At 34.2% G+C, this 21,553-nt stretch overlaps 4 protein-coding genes across 5 annotated transcripts; 2 read left to right on the top strand and 2 right to left on the bottom strand.

The window, feature by feature from the left end:
* Positions 1 to 601: 601 nt before the first annotated feature.
* Positions 602 to 6,551, bottom strand: PPO2 (phenoloxidase subunit 2). Its single transcript, NM_001312613.1, is given in 13 exon segments — positions 602 to 796; positions 798 to 1,025; positions 1,228 to 1,463; positions 1,721 to 1,863; positions 1,956 to 2,137; positions 2,248 to 2,382; positions 2,528 to 2,680; positions 2,782 to 3,034; positions 3,110 to 3,318; positions 5,277 to 5,397; positions 5,563 to 5,671; positions 6,045 to 6,240; positions 6,416 to 6,551. Coding segments are annotated over 12 exon segments (2,073 nt in total). The 5' UTR covers positions 6,524 to 6,551; the 3' UTR covers positions 602 to 796.
* On the top strand, positions 3,341 to 5,270 carry Dph1 (diphthamide biosynthesis 1). Its single transcript, XM_013311952.1, has 2 exons — positions 3,341 to 4,190; positions 4,261 to 5,270. Exons 1-2 carry the CDS (start codon positions 3,950 to 3,952, stop codon positions 5,268 to 5,270), a joined length of 1,251 nt encoding a protein of 416 aa, XP_013167406.1. The 5' UTR covers positions 3,341 to 3,949.
* A 1,919-nt stretch (positions 6,552 to 8,470) lies between the features above and the next one.
* Positions 8,471 to 15,933, bottom strand: LOC106117589 (elongation of very long chain fatty acids protein AAEL008004). Of its 2 annotated transcripts, none has more exons than XM_013311958.1 (7): positions 15,680 to 15,933; positions 12,002 to 12,069; positions 10,791 to 10,981; positions 10,287 to 10,427; positions 9,722 to 9,827; positions 9,041 to 9,174; positions 8,471 to 8,714 (listed from the first exon to the last, which is right to left on the bottom strand). In XM_013311958.1, exons 2-7 carry the CDS (start codon positions 12,057 to 12,059, stop codon positions 8,544 to 8,546), a joined length of 801 nt encoding a protein of 266 aa, XP_013167412.1. In that variant the 5' UTR covers positions 12,060 to 12,069; positions 15,680 to 15,933; the 3' UTR covers positions 8,471 to 8,543. The 2 variants fall into 2 exon arrangements, with proteins under 2 accessions (XP_013167412.1, XP_013167413.1); XM_013311959.1 differs by lacking the exon at positions 15,680 to 15,933 and adding an exon at positions 14,900 to 15,118.
* A 3,207-nt stretch (positions 15,934 to 19,140) lies between these two features.
* Positions 19,141 to 21,521, top strand: LOC106117587 (alpha/beta hydrolase domain-containing protein 11-like). Its single transcript, XM_013311955.1, has 3 exons — positions 19,141 to 19,609; positions 20,430 to 20,797; positions 21,277 to 21,521. The coding sequence occupies exons 1-3, from the start codon at positions 19,193 to 19,195 to the stop codon at positions 21,407 to 21,409; spliced, it is 918 nt and encodes a 305-aa protein (XP_013167409.1). The 5' UTR covers positions 19,141 to 19,192; the 3' UTR covers positions 21,410 to 21,521.
* The last annotated feature ends 32 nt before the right edge of the window (positions 21,522 to 21,553 follow it).

The raw sequence follows: 21,553 nt of genomic DNA, 5'->3' as shown, positions 1-21,553 counted from the left end.
CTTTAGATTTTAGTTCTAAACCGAGACATTTTAATAGCATACTTCCGTTAACAAAGTTTATGTAGGAAGTTGATGTAATAATGATATTTTAGATGTATTATGATAACATAATCTACAATAGTCAATATGATGATATCCTAACACGAGCCGAATGTGTTATTTTGATAATAACGTGATAATGTTAAATGATAGGTCTGATTTAGTCAGATTTAGCTTATACTTATGTGATTTTTTTCAAATGACTAATAAATTATTATTTTTTTGCAGATGTACAGGTAAGGAATACACCACAATGAAAAGATTACAAAATATAAAATGCACATTTTCTATATTGTTATATTTAAAGTTGTGTAAATATTTTTCTTTTATTTAGGTCAAATTAGATATAATTATTTAGATAATTTAAGTTAAAATGTTGAATTTTATGTATAATAAAAACTTGAATTCAAATTGTGTTTTCTTTCTTGTAAACAAACACACCAGTGGGTGTATTTCATCACTGATTTTCCTCTTAGAGAAAAATTCTACTCCTCCTACACTCATAGAGTACTGTGAGTGAACTTCAATAAAATTATTGATGAAAAGAAAAAGTCACAGGTAAGGTATGCATAAATTTATTTAAAACTAAAAACGGGTCAATATTATCTAGATCTAGCTCTGTAATACTTTGTACAATATTTACAAATTCATAAGACCTAATCAATCAGCCTTTCATTTTTTCGATGCTAAGCTTATTCTACATAAATAAAAAGAGTCCAAATTTCGTTAGCCATGGTCATTTGTCGTTAGTGGACGGTTTAGTTTTGTACATTTCTCGGGTTGGGCTCCGTAACATTCTGCAGACGGATGGTAAGGTCGACGAGTGCCATGTTGGGCAGGACGAAGTCTTCGATACTAGTGGCGGTGGACGAGGGCCTGTCGAAGGGGAAGCCCATCGCGCGCTTGTCAGGGTACTTCTTGTCTCGCAGACCGCAGAAGCTCGACGCCTGCTTGCACGTCATCTCGGTACCGTCCGCTTGCTCAATCTAGTAGAAACATTTAAAAATTAGCGGAATCGACGATATATGATAACAAAAGCGGAAAAATGTTATACTTTTCTAAATTGTAACAATAATGTTGCGTAACTGTTTTACAGTTGTATGAAAATGAATTCGCGAGGAGAGTAGGCGGTACTGAGCGTGTTGACTATATTTTTCTAGGTATTATAAGATGGTTGCGTGAAATAACCTTATCAAGTTCGTAGTTGGAGAGCATAACGAAGAGTTGGTAGGGAGCGCCGGCCTCTGTGCCGCGCGGCACCAGCATGTGCTGCGGCCAGCCGCACCCGCAGTAGTTGAAGGAGGTGAGGTTGCCGGCGCGAGGGTTGCCGCCCTCAGCGCGCAGGTCGCGGAACGTCTGCTCGAACGGGATGGTCACTGACGATTCAGTTGAGTTGCGAGTTATAGTGTTCAGACCGGCGTTCACTGCAACAAACACATAAAATTTAAAAATCGTACCATTTTTAACAAGGCGGCTAAGCTCAGGGCGGGTTGACTACACACATACGTTTAAATTGCGTTGCAGATATGTACAGGTTGCATAACGATGTTTTCCATCTCAGTCGGTTAAATGTACATATGAAATTCGAAACATACATTCCGGGGACTGAATCCGGACCTATAGAAGGGCTTAAACCCTGCGTCAATGACGTTCTATCTTCGACAATATAAAAAAAACATACATGGCACAACGAAGCGATCCATCTCAACGAACATCTTGCGTTGGTCTGAGAGCACCCACGCCAGGTTGCGCTCGTCGAACTTGGGCGCGATGAAGATGCGGCAAGTGGCTCGGCGAGCACTGCCCGTGTTGTTCACGTTGATGCTAAAAAACAACATTGTAATATTTTGCTTATATTAAAAGGATAACATAATATTAAGACATCAGTACTCAGAGAATGAATATAAACAACTTACACGTAACGGAATGGTCTATGGTTGAGATGAGTGAAGCGCGCAAAAACGGGACCGCGGTCGGAGAAGTCAAGACCGCGGGAAAGATCCACGTCACTCGACATCCAGTAGGTGTTGAGGGTGTTCGCCTGCCCCCCGTTGCTCACGATCATCGCGGACGTTACTTGCACGCCCGGGTTATCCAGCTAAGCATCAATAAATCAATTTGTTTAACTTTAAATTTCACTGTCACTTAAATAATTTTGAATAGTTATTGCGCAATGTAAACAACAATTAAAATAAATTAATAACATACCTCAGATCGTGAGTAGCGACGAACATTGGTAGTTTCCTTGTATCTCTGGAAGAGGTCGTCGACGAACGCGTGCCAGCGGTAGAAGAAGGGATCGCGCATCGTAGTCGCTTCGTCAGCCAGGACACCGAAATTTTCCTAAAACCATTTTTAACATTCAGAGGTGTGTGTACGTAGGTAAGTTACTTCAAGTGACTTATATCTCTTGACGGATAAACTGTTGGTCGTATTTTCCCCAGAGTGTCATGAGTTTTTTGGCTATTAAGTATGCTTGTATTCTTACGAGGTATCGGTGAGTTGGGTCGTGCATATACGCCGAGAAGCTGTGGCCGTTGTTGTGGAGACTGCCGTACAACTCCAAGTTCGGTGACAACATGCTGGCTTCAACCATGTTGCCCAATGTGTCGATATCGAGAGCTTGCGTCGAACCATTAGGCTGAAATGAGTAATTACTAGTAAATGTGTGATTATGTAAGTTAAGACAAAGTTATAATTTGACTTGTTCTTAATAAAAGTATTTTATATTGAAGCCCTTACCAAGCGAACCATTCCAGTGGCGATGGCTTCTTCAATGTTCCTCCTCCAGCGCTCCATGTCAGAAATTTTCACATTGAGACCGTCTACTGGACGGTTCAGGTCCTGCCAGCGCATACCGGCCTGCCGTGGTGGCCATCCTCGTGATGATGTAAGACTGTCTAGTTTAGGGAAGTACCCTTCAGGGATCGGTTCCCTCCAGTTGCTGAATTTCTTAGTTCTTGGTAATGAGTTGTTAAGGCGCTCTCCGTTGTATCTAATAAATAATAATTATTGAGACAAATTTTAAAATTTCTGTTATAAATTAAATTTACAATGGGATAGTAAGTACCTAGCAATAATTTGCTGATGCATATAAAAGAATAATTCTCCACGACGATCTTTCGCAACGATTCTTCTGTCACTGGCTGTGAATGGGTACACAAGATGCCAATGCCAATGATGTAAGTTGACGCCAAGATCTTCACGGAAATAGGCCAAACGATGCTCAACATCCAAGTCGGTGGCAGTGTAATCTCTTGGAATTATAATCGGTATACGCTGTAAATAAAAGATACTATTATAAATGAAAACATTCTTTATTTGTTCATCGCTCCTTTTCAAACTGCTTTTGACCGTAATCATTTTACAAGTTGGATTATTGTGGCGAAGCTCTACTTCGAACCAAATCATCATCAAAAGTGAGCAAGTATTATTGAAATCGCTATCCTTATGTAACCAATAAGACTCAATAATTGCGTGAAATGAAACGTACTTTAATTGTTTACAAAAAAGATTTGTTGGACTTGTCACTCTAATGACATCTGTCAATTAATGAAATAACGTCAAATTTTGTGTGGCAGGCACGTTTTACGCAAATAGCAATAATTGAGGAAAACAAATTCCAATGCGTTGGCTTGCTTTGCGATATTAAGTATTAATTTGCTCATTGCAAAATATTTTCCTTGTTATTGCTTTTGTCGATATGAAATAAAATAAACTCACAACAGTAGAATAACAATTGTATTTTCAAAGGAATTCAGTTTTTGTAAAAGATGTAAAGGAACGGAAAAGTTGTGAAAAGTCACGTAGGCCCCAAGTTTATTCGCGCGTGTTTATTTTTGAAAAAATAATATAACCCCAAGAGCTGTTGTTTTTTTTTATTTTTCTATTTCATTATGACCTACTGAAAATGGAAGATTTGATGCTGAATCCGGGTGTTGTAGTGGTTCGAGCGAAGCCAGAAGGGCAAAGAAAAACTTTTAAACCTGCGATACGGTCTGTGAATAAAATACCGGACGAATTATTAAACGATCCCTTATTAAATAGAGCCTGTGAGTCACTGCCGCAAAATTATAATTTTGAAATTCACAAAACGATATGGAGAATACGATCTTTAGGAGCGAAGAGAGTAGCACTACAGTTACCTGAAGGTAAGATACGATAAAGGAAAGGTCAGTCATGCAAACATTTTGATGTTACTAATAAATTATAATATTCCAGGTTTGACAATGTTTGCAACAACATTGTGTGACATCATTGAAACATTTACTACTGCTGATACTGTGATAATGGGAGACGTGACTTATGGCGCTTGTTGTATCGATGATTTTACCGCGATAGCCCTCGGCGTGGACCTACTAGTGCATTATGGACATTCTTGCTTAATACCAATAGATCAAACAGGTAACATCAAAGTGCTCTATATATTTGTAGATATAAAGATTGATCCGTCACACTTTTTAGAGACAATTAGATTAAATTTTCCAAAGAAGACTCATTTAGCTATAGTTAGTACAATTCAATTTGTAACAACACTACATTCTGTAGCTAAGAATCTCCGCAGTGAAGACTATGTTGTAACAGTTCCACAATGTAAGCCATTGTCACCTGGAGAGATATTAGGCTGTACAGCGCCCAAATTAGAGTCTGATGTAATAATTTACTTAGGGGATGGTAGATTTCACTTAGAATCAGTGATGATTGCCAATCCCGCAATCCCAGCTTATAAATATGATCCATATGAAAAGAAATTTACTTCAGAAGTATATGAACATAAACTAATGCAAACAAATAGACATAACCAGTTGAAAGCTGCAGAAAGTGCTGGTAAATTTGGACTCATATTAGGTACATTGGGAAGACAAGGTAGTACAAAAGTGTTAGGCAATTTAGAGAAGCAAATACAAAACTCTGATAAGAAATATGTGAAGATATTACTATCGGAAATATTCCCTAGTAAACTAGCAATGTTTGAATTGGATGCATTTGTTCAGGTTGCTTGTCCCAGATTATCAATTGACTGGGGTACAGCATTTCCGAAGCCTTTGCTTACACCATATGAGTTTTCTGTTGCATTGGGTAATTCTAAATGGTTGAAAGATGATGGTACATATCCAATGGACTTTTACTCGAATGATAGTCTTGGTCCTTGGACACCTAACTACAAGCCTGTATTATGCAGTGGGACTGATAAGAAATGCGATAATTGTTGTGGAGGTAAAGAGAAATAAACTTACCGGAGTTCCCTTAGGTATAACAGCAGCGGACTCCCTAGCCTGTGCGAATACTGTGGAGTTCAAGAACTTTGAGGGGAAAGTTTCCGCAAAGTTTTGGATTCTCACTTCCTTGGTATCGTTCCTGTCAAAAATATAAATGGTGCATGATACAACATTGTCTTAAAGTCCTATGATATGAGTCTTGTGAGTTGAAATAACAGATTTGTGGAATGTATTGCATTTCAATAATAACAATGAACTTTGGGAATATGTATGGATGAACAATAGATAATTTAACTCAACTGACCTGTGCATCAAAGCTACAGATAAGCAATAGTTGAAGAGCTGAGGGTTCAAGTTCACCCGGGCGTACACACAAGTGGACAGAAAGTCTTGCAGGCTGTTCTCGGGAACACCTAATAGTGAATTAGTGAACATTTATTAGTAAATTATGATTATTTGTAAATATATATAATAATTTAAATAAAATTGATTTTTTACATTGTATGTCTAATAATTGTACTTTTAAAACCACTTTTTTTTTATTTTATCATAAACAGTTTATAAGTTTCTTTAACCTGTACCTCTATACTCCATGTGAAGTTGCAACTAATCTTACTAATATTATAAATGCGAATGTTTAGATGGATGGATGGATGGATGTTTGTTTGAAGGTATCTCTGGAACGGCTGAACGGATTTTGATGAAATTTGGGATAAATGTAGAACATAGTCTGGAAGAACTCATAGGAGTAGCGGGTGACATCTAGTAAATCATATTTGTACGTACGCATCAAAGTATCAATGACTTCAGTGGCCGCCTCCTGATGTTTAGGCAGGAAGAGAGAGAAATCAGCATCAGGTGGCACTTGCGATGCCTTGGTGAACTGCGGCAGCTGGGCCAAGTCCTTGAGGAGGATCGTGTTGCTTGCATCGTTACCGAAACGGTTGTTGAGTTCGATGCCGTTGTTCTCATATTCCTTGGGCTATAAAATAAAAAAAATGTTTTTTTTATCTCTATGTCGAATTTGAATGCAATATAATTTTAATAAAGAAAGAAATGTGGACAGATTTTAAAAGATAAACGATACATGATACACCCTGTATCATGTATCGTAAAACAAAATTGGACAGAATAGTAAAAAATAACTTAAAACTTACCAAATATTGTTCCGTGAGTTGAAACAGTTCATTGTCCTCACCCTTTGGTGTGATAAGGGTTTCGTTAGGACGATCGAAAAGTAACTCGATACTTTTGTATATGGACATTTTTTAATACAAAAAAATGTATACGCTATTAAAATGAAGTTCTCACTTCACAATAAATGTGAAGTGGTAATGCTTTGATTATTATTTGTTACAGTATATATACGTCTTCCTTAATTAGTTACGAGCGCAACATGACAACTTTTTAAACGGTGTGCAAAACCGCAGAAAGGAAACGATAAAGTTGTATGCGGCTGGTAAATAACGCACCGATTTCCTTTTCCTTTCGTTATCACTTAAACATATTAAATAGACTAATGGCTAGATAAATGATCTTTTAGAAATTTGTAAGAACAAAACTCATTCTCCCAACCCAGGGGTAGGCAGATAATACCTACGTTTGGCATGGTTCTGGCATACCCATCTCGCTTCTTCCAGAAACATAAACATCACCTCGATGTTCCCGTCACCCTTTGGCCCCATTCTCTCATAAAACAAAACATGCCCGTCGGTTTCGAATGTTCATAATACCGATTCTTGAGTATTTATCAATCTGGACGATATAAGAGTCTAGGATACTCCTAAGAGGCATACTAAGGCCTACTAGGTTTATGTGAAATTATTTATTTTGCAGACCTGTGACGCCCCTTTCTTGTCCAACGCCCTGGGCGGTCGCCCAACCCCGCCCTATCTCCACGCCAGCACCGGCGTCATATTTATTTAAAGATGAATATTCCTTGTTTACATCTTATATTACTATCTTACTAATATTAAAAATGGGAATGTTTGGATGGATGGATGGAAGACTCGATGTTTGTTAGAAGGTATCTTCAGAACAGCTGCATGGATCTCGGTGAAATTTGGTATAGATGTAGATCATACTGTGGAAGAACACAAAAGCTGCTAATTAGGTTTTTTTAATTTCGCGCGGACGTAGTCGTGGGCCACAGCTAGTTTATATATAAAACGAGGAACACCAATTCTTTATCTGAATAAGGATATTGTTTTATTTATTAATTAATATTAGTTATAACCTTTGCAAATTAAGTTTCATATGAACTTATGTATAAGGAAAATATGACTGTGTCTGTGTATTGTTCTGTCTCTTTTTTCAAGGAAGATTTGAGGGATGACAATATATTCGATTACAAGGCACTGTTGTCAAGACCCAATAGTAACAGAGACTTTGTTTTCCTTTTATTAAAATAATTCTGCTGAACTTACTAATCCTAATTATTAAGATTTATTATAAGAATTTAGGTATTTTATTACATATGTTAATATTATATATGCAAGTTTTGTGAAGTATAATTTTCACATATGAACCGGAAATGTTAAGTTTTAGTCCATTTAATAAGCATGTTGCAGAAAGTAAATAAGTTACTAGCTGACGCCCTTATCTCCGTACGCATGGAATTTAAAAAAAAGTTCTACATGTGTTCCAAAGTTTATCAAGATTTATTGAACCGTTTTGGAGATACTTTCTAACAAACATCCACCCGTTCGCATTTATAATATTAGTAAGATAAAACTAATAATAAATTAGCAGTTTAAACTGTGACTAACTAAGAATTTACGTTAAACAACAAATAAATTGAAAAAAAACACCATGATCATAAACACTAGATTGTCATGAGAACGGAAAGTTTAGCTTATCAATTTGCGGTATTAGTTCCGGTGCATGCAATTTTCAAATTAACTGACCATATTTATTATCTGTTGTTTTAGTTAACATAATGTATAAAATATAAAAAAATGTTAAATTCAAATGGTAGATTTGACGTCAGCTAGAGATAAATAATTTAGTCAAATAAAAGAATAAAAGAAAGTTCTTTTTTGTGTTTACTTGACGTCGATTTCCATTGCTTATTTAGAATAAATTCTGAAAGAGAGGTTAGAAAAAATCATCCTGTATATGTATTTTTATTTTTCTGTGAACGATTTAAACTCTAAATTACACATTGCCATTAATTTTTAATTAAATAAGTTATTAATATAAAAAAAAGACAATTTAAATAATAATAATATAATTTATTGGAATATATTACACATCAATTTATACAATTCGCTAACATTCACAAAATTAATTTTGCTTTTTATTTTTATATATGTATTCGTTAATATAAAAATTGGTAAATAAGAATAGTATGAATATGTTGTGGGGCAGGAAAAGGAAGGATACCCATTTTGGGTAACCACACGACGGCTCGAACAGGATATGTCCGAAATGCAAGATGAGGAGCAAAAACTGCAACTGAAAATGAATAAACAGTGTTCAAAAGACGTTTCAATGGTAGCCACAATAACCTACAGTATGGGCTTACAAAAAAATTGACTATAGTTTACCGGATTAGTTGACATTTGTCGGTACCTGTCTTGTAGTAGACATCTTTACTTAATTATAGTGAATTAACTACGGTGAGACAAGAAATGTTATTGTTAATAACACGTAATTGGTTACTAACATCAAAATCTCTGTATAATATTGTCATCCCTGTTATATCTTTGACAAAACAGATATAACAGTATGTTTTAAAAGCGGATTTTGGTATTAGAAACCAACGGTAATTTGATACTTACGATCTGCAACTGTGTGATGTATTTCTTCCACCACTGCTTGACCCATTTAGGGCGGACGATGGATATCAAGTAGTAGGTGTACATAACCGCATGGACCATAGAGTTGATGAAACCCAACATGATGCCGTGCCCACCTGCAAATTTATAAAATAACATCGCAAAAGTGGGATAAAAGTGATAATCATTGCACATAGATATTTTTAAAACGACAATCTGTTGGCTTAGCACTAATATTAGCGACAAACGGCTTCGTATCGTCACAACATCAGTTCACTATACGTACTCACTGAGGGTATCATCATCAAAGCCTGCCCTAAGATCCTTCATCGTAAGAACTTCGGATAAATGTACACATGTTAACAGGAAAATCGAAAATAACATTGGTACATGGCGGGATTCGAACCTAGGACCTGCAGATTACAAGACAAGTGATTATATCCTGTGCCACCGAGGCTCTGCCTGAGCCACTGATGAAATTTCGTTTCAGTGGTTCAGGCTTTCAGGTTAAGGCCCAATGCTTTCAGTTACATGTTGTCTCCGTCGTATAAAACATAATTATTTGCGATATAGACACGATACCTATAAATCTTGCTGGAGTCTCCTAAGCTTCATTAATCATAGAAGATAAGTCATAAGTTTAAATGCTGTTTGCGTTCAGTCTGTATATCAGAATATAAGTACCTGGTACATATTTAGTTCCAATGTATCCTAACAGACACATGCCCAGGTGATGGTAGACGTGCAGGAACGATACTTGATTAAACTTCTTTCGCAACACGAAGAAGACCTGGAATTTTTACATGCGAATGTAAGTATTTTAGGACATTACTAGCTGTCGCCCGCGAGTCGGTCCGCGCGGTATTAAAAAAAAACTTAATAAGTAGCCAATGTGTTGTGAGATACCTTCAAACATCCATCCATCTAAACATTCGCATTTATAATATAAGTAAGAAGTAAGATTAGTCAGAATCCTTTGGCGCGAATAGCGCGCTTTTCGTTACCCAGCCAAGTGTCAGATTGATTAGTGAGGGGACATAAACATTGATATTTTAATAAGGCTAGTGTTGCGCCGGTACATCGGCACAGTCGGATTTCCTTACAGTATTTAAACTGAATAACCCGTTGGAATACCATGTGAATGTGTGCAATACCTCGAGCGGATCGAGGTCTTGGCTCACCAAGGAGTCAGTTGCTATAGCAACAGATGTTGCTCTACTTCTGTTTCCACTATATTTGTACCACTTACCGTATCGAGTAAATCAATAATTTTAATGAAATAATAGAGCCACACTCGTTCTATAATGAGCCTTTCCACAGGCGTGTCGTCGTAGTTTATCTTCTGACACCAAAGACTGTAGTAACCCGGCAGATACAGGTATGTGATGCACTGAAATATTTTATATTATAGTAGGTTTACACTGCCGAGACATGTACAAAAAGGGTGACGACAGCCTATCAAGGGCTAGTAGCAACAATAATTTGTTTTTATTCCAAAGATGCTTAACTAGTCTATGGTTCAATTTTTAATGAGAAATTGTGAAGTCGTTTTAGTATTATCTCTGTATATCTATGGTCTATAGGGTTGGTATGCATCTTAGTATTGAAAAGTTGTTTATATGTCTTTGTTCAATTTTTCGATTCTCTAGTGGGAAAGCGAAGCCCATGGACTCAACCATTCGCTTGGCTTTATCATTTTGATTTATTAATATTAATTTAAAATACACGTAAAATAATTGTGATATATACATACTTGTACGGCCATAAATGCTGATAGATATATTTGTGCGATATTGTATATTATAATGAGGTTTTTGAGCTTGTAGGGAGGCCGGTTTGCCATGAACGCCGGGCCCCATGTGTGGACGAAGCGATGGTAGATGAACATTATGATCATGATCGGTAGTGGTGATGATACCAACATGAATTTGTTGGTACGAGGATCTGAAAATGGGAGACATAAAGTGCATAAAGTTAAACGCTCCGTGCCGTTTCGTCGATGTTCTATAGGACAATTTATAATCAAAAACACCTTAGTAGATTTTTGTAAATTTACTAATATTTCTTGTATCATTCCGACTAAGCTCTATGCTTGTGCTACAATATGGTTTACAATAGTCGAATGAGGATTCGAATCCTCGACCACGTAATCGGAAAACCGTACACTTAACCATTAGGCTATTGACGCTTTATGCATTTCTTCTGCACATTAACATTAAATCGCAAGTTGCAAGGAGGAAAAGGCTTACGCATCTTAACAGGTTTTCGTCGGACTTACATAAGTTCACATCTGTTTGCAATAATTCCGGTTGTAACCTTTTGAATGATTTTACTTTTAATTAAAAACAAAACAATCGGTTACGTTTGTTGCCATCGACAGTTTGTGGATTAAATTAACTCATTTTCAATGTAACCTTTTGTCAATTCCACTGGCATATTGTGTAGAATTAAATAAATATATTTTATTTTATTTTACATTAATACATTAATACAATACAACCACAAAAGTTTAGTTCATTAGCATAAATTCGATTAGTTTGCTAAGATTGTGCATCGATGTTCTTATAGAAAAATCTATATGTTTTGGACGTATGATACGTTTATAGAGGCTATTTTTAAAATGAGGAAATGATGCGGTTTCTGACTAATTTATTAGACTGACTTCACACATCTTTGAATTCTTTTGCAGATATGTGCAAATTTCATATCGATATTTTTCTTCATAGTAAGAACGTCGGATAAATATGCATATGAAATTCGAAAATCGAATAACAATAATACATGTCGGGGATCGACCTAGTTTTAAGTGTGGTCCGGTCGTCGTATTTTCAAGTATTTTCATTCTCAACTCAAGGAAATATACACACTGTTAAACAAATACGTCCCCTATGACCCGGAGCTACATTGTTAGTCTATTTTAATATTAATTAGGAAATAATATAAACACGCAACAAAGCTCCATACCTGCGAGGTCATTGTTCACGTACGTATAGTACTCTGTTATGTTGCTCAGCAAACTCATCTCTGTTGTCCTGAAATATAAGTAAAAAAGATTATTAAATTATCATTCACCTCATGTTACCTATGACGTATGGCCGACATGCCCAAACATTTTTTTCTAGTACACCTCATTAAAAATTGACTTGTTTTGGTCAACCCTTTACTCCAAAATTAAAAAAAAATAAATGTATAATATTAAATATTTATTTTTATCTGTATTCATATATGTTTGTTTCAAAGGAAAATAATTACTATTTTACGATTCAATTTTGCAAATATAATGTACCTTTCGTGAATTGATTAAGGACATGCGTGTTCGGTTAACAGCAATTAAAAATCAGCAATAGTAACGGATGTTGGCAAATAAAGACGCAATAACGCCGTATGCGCCCATTTCAATGAAATTCGAAACCACAATAGACAAATATTTATATTGAGAGTCCGAAAACGACATTAGCGGAAAATCTCAGTTGCTAGATAAAAATAACTCCATTTAACTCTTGAAAAAAAAAAATCGTGGCATAAATGAACAACTCTGTTGTCTTTATGGTCCATCGCTGGATTATTTATTTTAAAAGGTAAGGTGACTTAAATGAGCTCAATGAAACATTGATTTTAAAGAAAATAAAAAAAAAACCTTCAAAGACTAGATGGATCTAATAAGGAATGTGCGAAAAATTGCGTTAATTTTTTTTTCTGAAACGGTCAAACAATTTGATGAATGAAAAATAAGCGTGAGAATAGTTTTTTTATTGCTAATTTAATATAATAATAAATATTTTGAAAGGATTTTTCACATTAATTAGTAAATACGTATAGTTTATTCAAGTTCACACAATTTAAATTATTATAATATATATATTATTATTACAATTTTTTTTTAATTTATTTAGCAATGGCAAAGATTACGTCGCATTTACGATAAGAATATGAAAATTAAATTCTATTGTTTCAATGATTTTATTTGACACCGGAACAAAGGTTACAAGAGCACTTTGTAATGCGAAAAAAATAAATAAACGTGTAACTATAAGTTTTGTTTCGTATTTAAGAGACCTTGTAGACGAAGCACCTACGACAAATTATAAATGTGAATGTAATTTTATTATGCGAACGGTACCGCATTGTATACATAATGTATGGATGTCCAAGCTTCCTGTGCATTTACTCCGAAAAAAAAATATATTTTTCTTTTTGTTCTTGTAACTAATGTTTTTTTTTTTTAATTTGAGAACATAACTATAATGATAGGTTATATTCTAGGCTCTTAAGTTTTTTCGATAAAATTATAAAAAATAAAAAGTCTATTTCAACAAAATATTTGATCAAAATCATTTCCGTATATGACTGAAATAAAAATCATAAAATAATTGATATTTTATTATTATTATTAAATAAAATAAACCTTGTATTATTCTTTGTTTTGACATTTAACATTGTTTTTGTTATTGAGTCTGTATTCGAGTTATCGTTGGTTTCTGATACCAACATTCTTGTGAATATATTGTTATCTTTGTTCTGTCCAAAGATAATGAGAGGGATGACGATATTTTTCATACAGGGATTTTGGTCTCAGAAACTTTAACCAACTTGACACACTCTCGCCATTAAACAAACTGGGAAAATGTCGAAATGCTTACGTCGTACCATCTTGTTGGTAAACATCTGTTATTGGTTTCACCGCAATATCACATAACATTGTTTCGTTCGGATAATATTGCCATTTTAGCAAAATACACTTTCAAAACTAACTTATCCTTAAATTGTCTAATTATAGCTATTGGGCATCGCTAGCCAACGATCTAAGCTAGCTAGAGGAAGTAGCTAGCTACCATTAATATGGCTTTTTGGAAGCATTTCTTATATGTATTTTACTAGCTGTCGGCCGCGACTCCGCCCGCGCGGAATTAAAAAAAAACTTAATAAGACTGTTCCACATGTATGTCAAATTTCAGTGAGATCCGTTGAGCCGTTTTGAAGATACTTTCTAACAAACATCCATCCATCTAAACATTCGCAATTATGTTAGTATGATTTTTCGATTTTCTAGGGAATTCAGCTGCCCTCCCTTAAACAGACAACGCCCATGGCTCATCCCCAAAAAGTGATGTCACGGGCAAAGTTAGTATCAATAAAAATATAGTATTAGTAGGTTGATATGTACTATTGCAATTAGTATTCCTAGATCGTGATGTTATTTATGATTATAGAAAAGCGATAATAAAGCTAATAGTCAACACAATAAATCTGTCAAAAGAAATGATGTCAATTGATTTTGCCTTGTCTAAACGTCATGCGTGCATTTGAAGAGCTATGGATTAAACCTGTAAGTTATTAATATACTAGCTGTCGCCCGCGACTCTGTCCGCGCAAAATAAAAAAAAAATGGTAGCCTATGTTTACTTCCAGGCTATGTTCTACATCTATGCCAAATTTCATCGAGATCCATGCAGCCGTTCTGTAAATACCTTCAAACAAACATTCATTCACCTAAACATTTGCATTTATAATATTAGTAAGATTTCACGTATTTTTTGTAATATAAAAAAACGCAAATGTACCTATGACTTCAATGCTTTGAAGTCGTTTAATAAAAGCTATATATTGTCGTATTATATATAGGCTGCATGAAACTGATTATCTACCAATATGTTTTACGAGATTGACCAACATATATGCTATAATTATAAAACTATTTGTTAATAAAAAACAAAATAAACTAAGAACTGTATCACCACGATAATTAGGGAAGGTGTACAATTCGACCATTACTTTGTAAAAATAAGTTTAGTCATTTACACTATAAGTTACCAAGGAATTTTGTAAATATAAACCCGCTTAATTACAAACAAAAAACATTACCCTTCTTAGTTGACTTTTCAAGGTTAAATTAACAACATGACGTTTAAAGTGAAAGGGGTCGCATACTTTCTCTATATCCTGACAGAGTTATGATACGTGAGAGCTTATAAACAGTTATAATGATACTAAGCTAGCCCGACTGAGTTGGACCACATCCAAGATGATTGCGAAGTACACGTTAGCTCTGTAGTTACTGTAATTTGTAACTGGCCACAAATCAAGGCATAAATAACTGTCAGTGACATCTATTTGAATAATTAAAAAAAAGTTGAAGAGTTTTTTAATCTGCATGGATGATTGCTTTAGTTTAGTAAAATTTTTTTTACGGGTAGTTGCTTTACTACCTTAGTAATATTATCTTTTTGATTGCAATTAAAAATGATGTAAATATATTTGAATGTTATTTTCAAGTAAAAAAATAATGAAACGTTATTTTTTATTGTATAAAAGGACGTGCTACTTTAATTTACTATTTAATTAGTAAGATTAATTTGAATTTATTAGATATTTATAATTAACTTATTTTATATATTAAAATTAGATTTAAACAACCCCCAAGAAAGAAGATGTCATATGTTAGGACATTTTGTTAAAAAAAAAACAAAAACAGGCAAACATTTACGTACCATAAGTCCAACACCTTAATTTATAATTCAATCACGAATTTCGTGCACGACACATAATTAGAATATTACAGTAACATTATAAATAATATTAAAATAAATAATCACAAACTCTTTAAAATGCAAATTGACGTAAACTTTTTTAGGTTTGAAATACCTGTGTGCGTTGTTGTCTTGACGGGTTTTCTGCAAGATTGACCACAAGTCCGCAAGTCCGCGCTTACGCACCGCTACCAAGTTGCCTTGTGATGTTGTATTTCAATAAAATGATATAGCCACTGCAAGTCAGTTCGCATAAATAGTTACAACAATTACAATTAATTAAACAGCGATAATTGGTTATTATTTGATGGCCGTATACATGCTGCTTCAAACACTTTCTTATTCTGTCTGGTTTGACAAAATAAAGTCTGTTAACGATACCTAATTAACAATGTATGTATGTATAATTCAAAAAATAAATTAAAACACTTGACACAAAGAAAATTTAAGTAAATAAATGAATCGATACAATTGTTAAAAAAAACCTTGTGATAGTTAAATCAATTTTGATTTTAAAAATAATCGTAATCTGGAAGGATTATGTCGTGGATGTTTGTCTTCAGATTGGATCAGAGTTATGATTTGGGACGGTGAGGGTCTTTAAAGATATTAAAAGCGACGGCCCTATTTCCACTGGCGCGATTAACCTGCCTTTTCTATTTCCATGAGCGAGTTTTTGATAGTTCTGGTGCGACTGATAGCTGTGACTCTCATATAAATAAATCGCACACGGCCTCAATTTACGTCTAACTTAGTGGAAAATTATTCAGTAAGTGTAATTAGGCAGACTTATGTATACCTAGTCGCCTTGAAACGAATTATGTTTCTTCCCGTTAGTTTTGTCACACATTTTATGATAGTAATTAATCTGTTTTTTATTTACGAAAGTTTCCTTTTAAACCTTTTGTAGTTTTTGGTAACATAAACTGAAGTCTCGTATCAAAATATTATCTATATAATGGCCTTAGTACTATGTAAAAGTCTAATAAAAATCCCTTTTCTTGTCATCTTAATTGTTTTAAAAGCATATTTAAAAAAAACAATTTTTTACAATAACAATCAACGAGAAAAATAAGAAACAAATTCTTGCGTAGCTGGCTAAAGTTATATAAATATTATGTATAACTTTGAATGTAATTTTAAAACTCGATTTTAGCAAAAACATACGCACGATAAATATCAAGGCAATTTATTAGTACAAGTTATTTGTTTATCTACTTGTGTCTTAATAGGGTTAACCAAAATAGATTGTCTAGTCGTAAGATTTAAAAGATATGTAAAATTAAGTAAGCATTGCTTTTTTTATATTAAAAGGTGACAAACGAGCAAGTGGCCTAAATTCGTCGAAACAGCGAAGCGACTGCAACCCATAGACAATCGCAATTGGATGTAGGAGGGACGCACGCAGACAATATTTCCCCTTCATATGCATCACCTTCTGCGTCAAATCCAAATCCCTTTTCTAACATTTCCTCATAAGAAAAGGGTGGGAAGGCTACGACTTAAGGTCCATCAAGAAACGAGCGTATCACCATCTCAAAGGCCGGCAACGAATGCGGTTCCTCTAGTATTGCTGATGTCCATGGGCGTCGTTGAACACCTGGTGTTCCGCTGCTCGTTTGCTTATGTTATGTTGTATAAAAAAAAGGCAGAATGGACTAAATTTGACCTTCAGTAGCACACTCATCAGATGAAATGCGGAATTGCTTGTTGTTGCTGGTGATTGCCACTGTTGGACAATGACAATAAGTGTTTGCCATCCTATAGTCTTTGAAATTTAACTCGAAATAATAATGTTAACAGATGTTTTGCCAATGTAAAATGGCGGTTGAACTGAACTTATCATAGACACATGTATTTTATAATCTGCTGAAAACTATAAGAATAGTATTGTTATGAATAATTTCTACCGTTATACGTCTAGTACGATTACAAAGCAAGTTTTTTTTTTTATAACAGAAGGGGGCAAACGAGCAGCGGGAACACCGAGGTGTTCAACGACGTGTGTTTGGTGTATGGAATGCTAGTTGATATTTTTCAATGTTTAAATTACGTAAATACTAAACAGTAAATAATTATAATTACATTAACAAATTAATGTATTATACAATCTGTAAATGAGTTTACTAATGGTTATTTAGATAATTGCGTTTGCTGATATATCAACATATTTCTAAGAAATATTAAAACTCTGTAGCAATTATTTGCTGCAATAATCAACCTGGAATTGTCCTTACAATAGGGTTACAGCCTAGTTAGTTAGTTGTCGCTAAGACTTATAGCCGCACAGACCAGCCAGTTTGACCGGACATTTGGTTAGAAAGGTCGGACACTCTAAATTATTTAGGATTTTGTCTCAGTATTAATAGATACGACACTCTTGTTTGCGAAATGTAAAAAACCCTACCAAAAGCCGGACAATCCGGATACCGTTTATTTTTCCGGGACACGCAATCAAAAAGCCTACCTATGTCCGGCGTCATCCGGAAGCCCGGCAACGCTATTTAAACATAGAGATTGAAGTCGTCCGTGGCTACTTTAGCTAGTGGAAAAGGGGCTTAAACATTTATATCAACCGTTGTTTTTTTTAATTTATGCTGATCAAATTTCTTGTTGAAAGTGAAATAGAGAAATAGGTAAACATGACTGAAATTAACGGCCATTACCGGTTCATTGAAACAAGTATTTCGAATAAATAAAGACATGGTATTAAAATTGAATAGTAAAGGTTGTTAATGAATTTAAATGTATGCGTTGTATAGTAAATAACGAAATTAAAACAGTTCGAAGGTCACTAGTATGTACAGGTCGATTTTTATTAAGTAAAAAATTATAAATTTTAATTATAATATATTTGAATTGTAAATTGGATAGAACGTAAGAAAATTGTTTATTTAGAAAGGGATAGACTGGGATTTAGATGATAATCCAGTTTTTATTATGAAGTTTTTTTTATAAGAGAAGGGGATAAATGTAGTGATCGACGACACCCATGTACATTCGCAACACCAGAGGAACTGCAGATGCGTTTCGTGAATCTAATTAAGAAGGGAATGAAGATTAAAATGACGAATGCTTGATCGAGCTGGAGAAAGAAAAGATCACCAGGTATGCGAAATATAAAGGTACTGTTACTCGTGTGGAAACTTTTGTAAATTATCCAAATAATTGAACCACTTCTTCTCTAGAGATGCTTCGAGCTTGTAAAAATAAATTCAATGCTATTCGTGAATTTGAGAGGATACATCTGCATATACTGGCATTAGATAAGGAAAAAATAGGCCTACGTAGGAACATAAACGTAACTATATTTAAGACATTTCACCGCGGATCCAAATTACTGCGTTCAGGCTTCGCAAACAGGCGTTGTTACTTTTTAGTACATTTTGTTTGAGAATGATTTTTTAGTCTGTTTTATTTTTATAAATTAATAAATTTCAGTAATTATGTGGCTTAGGAATTTTAACAAAAAAAAACTATTGGCACCATGTTCTTCGAGCCTTTAACAAAGTGTAAAATGTCAATAAAGGTATATTTTTTTTAATATTTAAAAAGTCAACACGTCAAAATAATGCTGTCAAAAAATGTACGAATCAGCGTATAATTTGAAATATTTTTTATCAAAATTATGTTGCGCATTGTAAGATCTTGTAAAATATATCAAAATGTGAATTGGCTCGATGAAAATATATTTAAATGTTCATATAAATGTGTCAGATATGCTGTGAATTTATCGTACAAAGTACTACAACAGATTATAGGTACTCCGAGCGACATAGCGCCACCTCTATGCATATTACACGATTTGTTAAGTAACAAAAAGCAATGGAATAGCATCGGAAAGACAATAAACAATTTAACAAAGCGGCCAGTGGTCATTGTCGATCTCAGAAATCACGGCATGAGTCCACACACAAGCTCCCATAAGTACGAAGAAATGGCGATCGATGTTCAAAATTTATTAAAGAAATTATCAGTAGACAAAGCTTTTTTCCTTGGACATGGAATCGGTGGAAAAACGGCAATGTGTATTGCATTATTGGCGGTAAATTGGGTAGACATTTATTGACACATAACAAGTTTTTAATCATCATCAGCTCACTATACATATCACTGAAGAGCTCGGAGTCTACCCTAAGTTAGGTACTAGGCCATAGTGAACCACGCTGACCTAATGAGGGTTGACTTCACACATATCCTTGACTTTCTTTGCAGATATGTGCAGGTTTCATCACGATGTTTTCCTTCACCTTAAGAACGTCGGATAACTGTAGCTACATATAAATGAAAATCGGAAAAACATATTGATACATGGCGGGATTCGAACCCAGGACCTGCACAATGCAATTAAGTGCTGAACCCCTGAGCCACCGACGGTCAATATGTTTTTAATTTTGTCCTAAGTATAATTTAAAGGAAATACATAGTGCGAATATTTGTTATGATATTGTTGTTATTTAAAACTTTGGACTACACCTTTATTATAATACAATTTATAAGCAGAAAACACAATTAATTATTTAATTTACGAACATATTAATTAGTTTTGTTGATTTAAAAAAATCTCAATTAGTAGCCTATGTTCTTCTAAACTATGTTCTACATCTATGCCAAAATTTAGCGAGATCCATCCAGCTGTTCTAGACATACCTTTTAACAAACATCCATCCATCTAAACATTCGTATTTATAATAGTTAGTAAGATTAACGTTATTAATTTTGGAACCAAGTCTGGAAGAAATGGATATTGACACGATACAATCAGTAGGCTGTCCAATTGAAACAGAGTATAAATACCGGCTAGCAAAAAAATAAAAGAAAAGAAAAACTGCACGTGTAGTAAAATAGCCAATTGGTTTTTCTAGCCGAAAGTGGTAGCGGGTGTTATGATAATCGATGTATCACCAGCTTCATCACCTAAACAATTTGACGAGCTATATTCAGATATATTTACAATAATGAAGAAAATAACTTTCAAAAATGAGACGAAACTGGAAGCGACACAAGCTAGAATAAGAAAAGAACTAAAAGAGAGTTTACATGATGACATCGTTATGGATTTAATAATATCCAATGTTGTCCTAAAATCTGATTTAACTATAGGCTGGACGTGCAATCTTGATGTTTTAATTAGAAATTTTAATAATATGACCTCCTTCCCGAAAAGGTTAAAAGGAAACACATATCATGGACCGACTTTATTTATTGGTGGCCAGTTATCGGAATATTTGCCGTAAGTGTTACATAAAAAAATATTTTTATTAATCAATGGAATTACAAAAAATCGCCTTTTTGATAGTTCTGTACCTGGAATCTTATCTTTGTTGCATTTGTAATTCGTGTAAACTTCATTTTCACATTTTGTACCTATTGTCTCCGTAAATGTTACATTAAAATAACTCTAATATTTGTCTTGTCGCATATTTATAAAACAATCACATCATTATTATCAACCTGCCCTTATACTTACGGAGTGTCAGCACAGTATGTACACCTCCATACATCTCTAACAGCCGCCATATTTGATTTCACCTCTTTCTTACGCATATCCTCTTGCATACAATCCATTCATACTTTTTTGATCGTCCTCTATTACTTTTTAAATTACATTTATTAAGCATTCAAATAAATCTTAAATATTGTCATACAAACTTTCATCTATTCCCTATTGTTTAAGTCCTTTAAAATATTTTATATTTTGTTTAATTTCAGACCGGACGATTTGCCAACAATTCGCGATTTTTTTCCTGAAGCGGTTATTACGTATTTGAGAAGCACAAATCACAATTTACACTTAGAAGACACAAGAGGTTTTCTTGAAATAATTATTCCCCGCCTTAAATAATTGCAACACTGATAATGTGGCCAGTATGAACTACTCTCAACAAGTTTGAGTGGGATTTTTGATGTAAAATATTATTTTACCTATATATTTTATAATATTAAATGAATATATATTTTTTAATTTATATTGTAATATCTAGGATAT

The sequence above is a fragment of the Papilio xuthus genome, unplaced genomic scaffold (genome assembly GCF_000836235.2).
Source record: "Papilio xuthus unplaced genomic scaffold, Pxut_1.1 DF827679.1, whole genome shotgun sequence".
Taxonomy (NCBI): domain Eukaryota; kingdom Metazoa; phylum Arthropoda; class Insecta; order Lepidoptera; family Papilionidae; genus Papilio; species Papilio xuthus.
Note: the sequence above shows the minus strand (reverse complement) of the source record. Positions and strands in the feature narration are given on the sequence as shown.